Below are 8,725 nucleotides of genomic sequence, written 5' to 3'. Positions count from 1 at the left end.
TCCCTTTCTTTTCCTCTCTTTCCCTTTCTTTTTCTCCTCTTTCCCTTCTCAGTGTAGGCAGTTTCTCAAGATGCTCGGACTAATGAATTAACTAACAGTTCAGATTATGAGAGTTGATCACTCTGATGATTTGGAGCCTGAGGTTTGGTTTCTGGGGTTTTTTTGTACTTTTGTTTGTTTTTTGTTGAATGGTTCATACCAACTGCAGGTGGGATTTGTGTCACCTAACTAGTTATCTTGAAGTTAAGTGCCCGTTTTCAGTTAATTGGCTAGACACTCTCTATCCTCAATGAAGAATTAGAGGAACTTCAAAAGTGTGGTTCACACCATCCTAAAATAGATATCTAAGCTGGGATGAATTGGAAGTAGCTATCTTTCTCCACCAAATAGCAGGAGACCACTGACAACTGGTTAGACAAAAAGCATCTAAAGATAGGTGAGATGGCCCCCCTCTGAGCTATCGATAAACCTCTTATCCCTCTCTGTTGTTTCACTGATCTGGGAGATGAGTAACTTTTTTCAGTATTTACCAAATAGGGCAAATGTGAAATAGATGTTAGTATCAAATCTATCAGGTTCAGGAGTACATGGGGCAGAAGATAATGTGTACAGTTCCACTGAACCCGTGCACAGACAGTCTGTGCTTTGTTTTGATTGTCAAATGGTAGCTTAAAGAGCAAAAGCTGATGCATAAAGCATTGTGCGTATTTCAGGTTAGGATCAGCCTATAAATCAGCATCCACCCAAAGTGAAGACTCCACCTGGTTACTCCTGTGTAGAAACATCATCATAATGGCACTTCAGAGCTATCCTGTCACTTTCTCATTTCTTTTCTGAAAAGTAAATATTCTAGCTGAAAAACAAATTAATCCCACAACGAGTGTATAATATATCTCAAAAGTAACTTGAATGGAAAGTGTTTCACGCTGGCAGAAATATTAGACAAGTTTAATACCAACTGAATGGTTTTCTCAATAACTTTCAGAATAAATATCCATTAGAACATCAACGAAGACTGAAACTTTTCTCAACAAAAAGAGTAATAAGTAACACTTTTACAGAAAAAATTCTGTGCAGTAGTTTTTATTCCCATGTATTAGTTGTGAAATGAAAGAAATGTGCCATGTAACATTAAATTTAGCAGAAATATTTCTATTTTGAGGCATTCTTTATAATAGAAGCAAATCAACCAAAGGCAATTATTAAGATTTCATTTGCTTCTTCAGCACTAAGCTTCTGCTGAATATTTTTCATAATTGGACAGTTATGTTTTTCAGATGATAGTGAACACTTCGCTGAGAAAATAATGGACAAAACAACTATTGCTGTGATATAGGATGTCACAGAAGGATGTCTATGAAGTTTGCTTAACAGTTTAAAGGAACAAGCATGTTTATTAAGCCTGAACTGATACTGGGCTGAGGTAGGAGCAAAAAACACTGTCAAATTTTCTTTAAGGTCCGCCCATCTCTAAACTAGTTTTCTTGGATTTTGGTAGCAACGTAAGTATGCCAGCAGGCAAATTTACCCTATTTCTATGATAAGTTTTGACGCCTGAACTGCTCATTGATTTTATCTCTTTTCTTTGTTACTCTAGTTGAAGGAAAGGACTACCCAGGGACAGGTGTTTCTGCTGGCTTGTTAACGGAGTTTTGTTTTATTCATGTTCAAAAGCAGTTATGCCCATTATGCTTACATTTTACTGATACCATCTTAAAGTAAGAACTATCAATTCTTAAAGTCCCATGCTCCTTATGTATGGAAGTCTGTGCTGCAAGACCACTTCTACTTGCTTAATGCACATTGAGGTGGAAAGAGACCAGTTAGTTAACTGGTGTAATCATATGCACAATGCAGCCATCTTGTCTTATCTAGTTGTTCCTTCAGTTGTGCAAAACAACACACTGTAGATATTTCAAAAGCAGAAGATTCTTCTGTTTCACTTTCATTAGGACCGAACTTCTGTTAGCATTCTGGTTTTTGCCGGTCTCAATTAAGATGATCTCTTTCTCTTCCCAAACTGTGACCATAAAGACATACACATCATGGTTATCTTTTTCATCCTTTTAATAATAATAATAATAATAAAAAACCCTGTTGCAATTACTTGTCCATTTATTATTGTATTTTATATATATTTCTTTTTTACAAAGGAATTTGACAAGCAGATTTCTGGAGTTCTTAATGGACTTCAAACAATAGCCTATGCATGTCATTGTACATGCATAGTGAAATGATGAACATAAATCACATACCCACACACACGCACACAAAGAAAACAAGGCACCGTTAAGACTGTACAAGTAATAAATGACCAAAAGGTTATTGATACATTAAAAACTGAGCTCCTAATGAAAACTGTATCAGTAGTCATGTTAACACCCTAAAGCTGTGCCTTGTTTTGGGGTTCTCTGCTTAAAAGCCCAACTGTGTCCCTCTTTCCATATGTGTTAGACCCCACATTGGTAGGTGAATAAATTGCTCCGATGTTGTTGCTGGAACGAACTAAAAAGTCAGCCAAGCGTTGTGTCACACACGTAGCCGTGTTGCATTTCCGTTTCTCTAGGTGGTGACTACTAAGGTAAAACAAAAAGAGCCAAGATTAAGTCAAATGATGAGCAATCAAGTGTGCCACTTCTAATAGGCATTTGAACTGTGCTAATGTGGGAGTTCTTTTAATATGTGCACAAATACAGGAACATTACAATCTTCCTGCCACCTACTTTGTGCCTGAAAAAAACTTGCACTGTATGCTATTATGAGTTTTAATGATGAGGGTTATTTAAATGCAAAGACCTTAACAGTCATATGCCATTTTTATTGGTATTCTGCATAGCAGTTTATGACATCTAGAAAACCTGTAATGATAGTATAGTTAAGGCAGTAAGTGAAAACAATGAATAAATGTTTAGCTTTAAGCTGAAGTTCTAAATCTATTCAGAGCTCTTGCTGATATGAGGATTACTAACATAATGACGATCACTAATATTTAGTTCTCTTGTTCCCACAGAATCATATCTTACTCTCATTGAAGTGAGCCATAATCTTCCCGTCCATATCAAGCGGATTGTGCCCAAAGGCTTTGTCCCAACTGCACCATGTATTTTGAGAGGTGGCAGGAGTTGCCAACTTCTGCCAACTTCAGTACCACTTAAGATTAAGCTCTGTCTAAACAGAGATTTCTTCACTACTGAAAAACACCCACATCTTTGTTGAAAGACCAGAAACTTGAAAGTGCTGTTGTGGTAGATAATAATTTACCAGATGAGATTTTAAAGAGTGTCCATGGAAGAATCTATATCTAAAAAGTCCATTTTATGGTTTGAACCAACAGACCATTTATAGAACTCCATGTAGAATTTATGTAGCATGAAATTTATTTTATTTTTTAAATCACAATACAACAGTTAGCTTGAGAGATCTTGGGTTTTCAAACTTGTGTCTTAGACCACTATGTTGTTCCTTCAGACAGAAGTACTTGCTTGGCGAGATTGCTTATTGAGTTATTGCTAATTTTCTTGGGTTTCTTCATGTTTATGTGGCATGAGGTAGACAAGAGTTTGCAGCAAAAATTTACTGTGGAGAGTGACAGTTTCCCAGTTTCAAACTCTGAGCAATTACCAATGAGTACATTTTCCTATTGATTGACTAAATGTTATCTAAAATGTCATCTATTATCTTAGACTTACTTGTATTAATCTAAGAATCCAAATGGAATAGCAATTGTGAGAGAAATGTCTGTATTAGATTGGTTCTTCATTGACAAATAGGCAGCAATTTCTAAGTAATGAATACTTTAAATATGTAATTGTATTTAAAGGAAATGGCTGGATAGGTCTTGATATAGGTTCTCTTATGTTTTCATGGGTATTTCTATTTATTTAAAAATAGTTTAATCAAGCCTTTAAAATATGAGGTTCAAATAGACACTGGTTCTCATGGAAATCATGATTTGTTTGTGGAGGCAAAATTCTCTTTTTCATTAAAGGTACAAAATCAGGCCCTGACACTCCAAGTTTAAAACTCCTTTAAAACTTTGTTACAGGAAGCTACTAGATTTCAAGCTGATGCCTAGCCTGACTGAACCCATTATACCTGTTAGCTCTCTGATCTGCAGCCTTTAACTGAATACGTACTTCAATGAGACAGTTCACCCAGTAAAAGATTGTAAACCAAGGCCCCAGAAAAACAGCTGAGGCATACCACACTCATAAAGGTTATGCCTTGTGTTTGAGTATTACACTTATTATTCTATTTTTTTAATGTAATCGCTGTAAAAATGTGGGAACTTAGTCTCCATTATCAAAATATTTTGGAAGATAACCAAATTGTCATATAATAATGACACTTTAAAAATAAATTTGGAGAGGAAGAAACAGGCAACTATACAGACACGCATTTACTGAATCTATCCATAACAGAATCGTCATTGAAAGAAATCCACTCAAAAGCCTGATGAACAGTTAGAATAGTTCAGGGCTATTTATCTTTTAGTACAAATTGCAAATACTTTTTGAAATGCTATTTTATTAATAAAAAAGTTACCTGAAATTGGATTTATGGATTTATAAACATGAATGCATTTTAGACTACTTAAATTCTATCAGAGCCAATTGCTTCTTTTCCTTCTTCCACAATTAAATTGATATTTAACTCTGTAATGAAATATTACTTGCTTACAGGAAATAGTTATGTTATAAAATAATTCCATTCTAGTAGAGCATTAGTGTTATTAAGAAGGGTATATTTTCTTTTTTTTTCCTTTCAGGCTTGGAAATGTGACAAATTTAAATAAGAAAGCCCTTTCAAAATACACCTTTCTTCTCAAGGTAATGTAGTATTTGTAGCCTTTTTCATTTATGAAAGCATTATAATTGTAAAGTGGTTAAATGATCTACAACTTTTGTCTCTGGATTTCACTTTCTACCCTGAATGCTTTGATCTTTATGCTTACAGAATGGCTCTCTTTACAAGAAGAAGGGTATTTTAAGCTCTTTTTGAGAATAAACAACAGACACAAAGAGTCACAAGTAACAGAATATCACTGACATGAAGTTTACTTCATAATTTAATCCTAACTGATATGACTAGAAGAAACAGGGAAAATCAATACCTTTTTGTCTTTGCTCCTGGTTGTTCTGGCATTTCCTCACTAAGTCCTGAGAGTGTATTCCGTGACATTACTGGCAATATCCATCCTTGTCTTTTGGAAGTACCGTCAGATAGATCATCAGCCACAGACAGTAATCTTTAAACAACAATAATATACCCTGTGAAATTGAATAGCTTAATTTTTGCTCATATTATTTGAGATATGAAAGCAAAAGCAATTCATGCAATAATCTGAACACTTTTTTCCCCTGAAAAGAAATACCTGTGATTATTTATTACTCACTTCTCAATAGGTGTAGCTTCCAAACAGCTCAGAGTGACAGAAAGTGCAATGAAGAAAACTGACAGCTTTAGGTTGCACATCTTTGCTTCCAAACTTTCTGAAAAGAATAATGATTCAAAACTGAAAACAAACCCAAATAGTCTTCAGCCTGTCCTATTACTGAAGCCCATTCTGTCTTAAATCAACAGCAGCTATTCTTTTTCACAGGCTAGAGTGAAAAAAAATTATCCCCCTAAGTTTCATGACACAATGCAGTTTCAGACATAGCTCTCAGCAGCAAATGTTCATTTTCCATCTAGTAGTTTCAATCCTTTCCCTTATCTCCAGTTTGTATTTCCCAACATGTCCCAGTCTCAAAATTCTGGTCCCAGTCTCAAATTCTGGTCCCAGGTGCAATTTGCCTTGAAGTTATCTTAGCCTTTTCCTGAAAAATGCTGTTGATTAATAGAGAAACATTGTGCTTTCCTGAAAGCACATCTGCTGCACTGCATCTCAAGTTAAAAAAAAAAACAGGGAAATTGTTTACCTTTTACTGGTTGGGAGCTAATGGAAGAAGCACGCCTGTGTTAGCAAGAAAGGTACGTGCAACAGTTCCACGCTTGCATCTAGCTCTGGAGTATCCCTTTTCCCGCTTCCTTGCTGACAAGTAATACAGCTCTTATATACCCTCCACACTTTTCTCAGCTCTGACATCAGGCAGCACAGAGAGACTGTCATTAATTCCCATCCCTATAGATAGAAAGTACCCCTGAGAGGAGCAGAGGCAGATAGGTCATTATTACATTAGCACATCAGTAAATATTAACCTGGCATATGCAGGATGCCCCCGTGAAGATACTGTAATAGCATATTGCACATCAGAACTGTAGCCTCAATTTTATAGTTCTGATAAGATGCTGAGGTAATATTCCCTGTGGGTGTTTTCAAGGGCTCAGTAAGGTAACAAAAATTATAAAGAAAGCCAGAGTAAATGAAACACCAGTTTACCAGTAATTGAAATATAAGAAAACAGATATCTTAGAAAAGAGAGAATAGACAAAATTGTGGAGGTCTGTTATAGAAGTGTATAATGATCAAAACACAGAAAAAAGTATTTGAAGGGATAAAAGCTGTATGAGGAATAAGAAAAGTGTGAAAATTATTTCAGTTGACAGATAGGGTGATCATTCAGGGTAACAAGGTAGAAATAATGTACATTTTTCAGTAAAGTATAAATATGAATGAAAATTCTACATTATTAATTGAAAATATTAAGTTTTACTAACACAGGTAGATTCCTTGTTGTGCATGAAAATTGTGTCAATTAACATTCTTAAGAAGGCAAAGACTAGGATTTAAAAGCTAGCAAATTGCAGAATAAAGGCTGGCTGTACAAGTTTATTTCTCTAGTATGCATAGAGTATGTTTCAAGGAAAAATATACAGCTTTTAATAGACTAAATCCATTGTTAATAAATTACTTGATTGCAGATTTCCAGGGATACAAATTAGAACCATTTTTTCCCAATTTCAGTGGGAATTAGACAAATTACTTCCCCCTCCCGTCTCATTAGATACCTTTAGGTGCCCAGATGCCTTTAGAAAACAGGTCTTTCAATTATTTATGGAGGTTAAGGTGCTGACATGAAAGCCCAGGCAAAATTTTCTGGGATAAGAAGTTATCATATGCACCTTCCATATCCCCACAGAACATGAATTAATTCATAACTGCTACAAGGCCAAGTACATTGCCTTAACTGGAAGCGTCCTCTGCTGCTTTAGTCTGTAACACCAGGTTTTCACTGGAACAGCTAAAGTTCCAGTGCTGGCCCTCTTCAGGTATCTGTGCTACTTGAGTTGGCACAGAAGGAGTGTTTAGCTGGGATAGTAGCCTCTTAACCTGATACTACAGGTAGTCTGCCAGCAAGATTCTAGCAAGTGACAAAATGGTGGGGTTTTTTTGTTGTTGTTGTTTTAAAATGGGATTTTTTTAAACATGACCATATACTTTTTTTCTCCCCAGGTTCCTGTCCTCCTCCTCTGGATGGACAGTCCCAGTGTGAGAGAATTGTTGTTTTATTTTCACCATGACAATATGCTTGATGCAACATCTGAAACAAGTTATCTCTCCAAAGAGTCTTCTGATGTTATTTGCATCTGTAGCTTTTGACTACAATGAAATAACATTCTGGTGTTAGTTTCACAGTAGCCATTTCACTCCCCTGAAATGAAGGCATAATTAGATTCATTTTACAGTGATAGAATTGTGCTAAAAAAAACAATTATGCAAATAATCTGGCTGGTGATTGACACCAGCCAATATTCACAGCTTGAATATTGAATTCAAATGCCTTGGTGCATTTTTTCCAGAGTGGGAAGAGATCTGGGTCACACTGACACTCAGCAGTGGGGTATGTGCTCAGCTCTTGTAAAAAGGCAAGCTCATGCTGTTTCAACTCCTGAAAAGCAGTACATAGATCAGATGCAGTTTGCATCTAAGGTGTTAGAAGATTGGACTGACTATTCAGAATCAGTTAAATTTTAAGGCATCTAAGTGAATAGTTATTATGTCAATCTTGAGTCAAGCTATAGGTTGACATAGGAAAAGTGAAACAGGCTTTTCAAAGAAATATTGGACTGAAATCCTAATTCTAGCTGTCCTGCAGGCGGCCTTGCTTTGAGGGAAGAGGAGAAAGGCTGATTCTTGAGTGCATTATAGAAATCAAACTGGACTTATGATGTCCCAGGACCATTGTCTGCCTTCCAGGCCACATAGCATTTTGGCAGAGTTAGCAAGAAGTCTCTCCAACTATTATTCAGATGTAATGTTAACAAAATTAAGGTATTGTGGCTTCTGTTGCAATTTCTCTTAAGCAGAAGTAGTGTTTTCCCACACAAACAAGAATGGAATTAGAAGTCGTGTAATCTTTCTGACAGAAGAACTATTAATAACTCAAATTTCAAGAACCTGGCCCTAAGTACTGTGCAGTTAGTGCCATTCAATGAAGCAGTTAGAAAACTATTTTTATTACGGACAAAGTTCCTTAACCTTGGTCTTAGGCTGCCCCCCCCCCGCCCCCCCCGCCATGATTGTACCTAACAAATGTTATCAGCCTAAGGAAGAAGTCAAGTATTCTCAGTAAAGAGACTTTACTCTAAATAAACCCATGATCCACAACCAGTTCTATCCTGAGTCGTAACATGGTAGTTTTACATATTTGTATGGGTGTTTAAGTCTGTATGAAAAGATTTGTCTGAAATATGGTGCCTATATAAAGGTTAGGGGACACCAGAGCTGAGGTTTACAAAGAATCCAGAAGATATGGCATGCCAATGCCTGGTTCCTTCTGGA

General features: G+C 36.1%; 1 protein-coding gene across 1 annotated transcript; it reads right to left on the bottom strand.

Annotated features, from left to right (window-relative positions):
• Positions 1–2,170: 2,170 nt before the first annotated feature.
• Positions 2,171–6,061, bottom strand: IAPP (islet amyloid polypeptide). The gene is made up of 4 exons (XM_009508898.2): positions 5,922–6,061; positions 5,396–5,492; positions 5,114–5,248; positions 2,171–2,576 (listed from the first exon to the last, which is right to left on the bottom strand). Exons 2-4 carry the CDS (start codon positions 5,473–5,475, stop codon positions 2,384–2,386), a joined length of 408 nt encoding a protein of 135 aa, XP_009507193.1. The 5' UTR covers positions 5,476–5,492; positions 5,922–6,061; the 3' UTR covers positions 2,171–2,383.
• Positions 6,062–8,725: the final 2,664 nt, after the last annotated feature.

Source organism: Phalacrocorax carbo, chromosome 1 (genome assembly GCF_963921805.1).
Source record: "Phalacrocorax carbo chromosome 1, bPhaCar2.1, whole genome shotgun sequence".
Taxonomy (NCBI): domain Eukaryota; kingdom Metazoa; phylum Chordata; class Aves; order Suliformes; family Phalacrocoracidae; genus Phalacrocorax; species Phalacrocorax carbo.
Note: the sequence above shows the minus strand (reverse complement) of the source record. Positions and strands in the feature narration are given on the sequence as shown.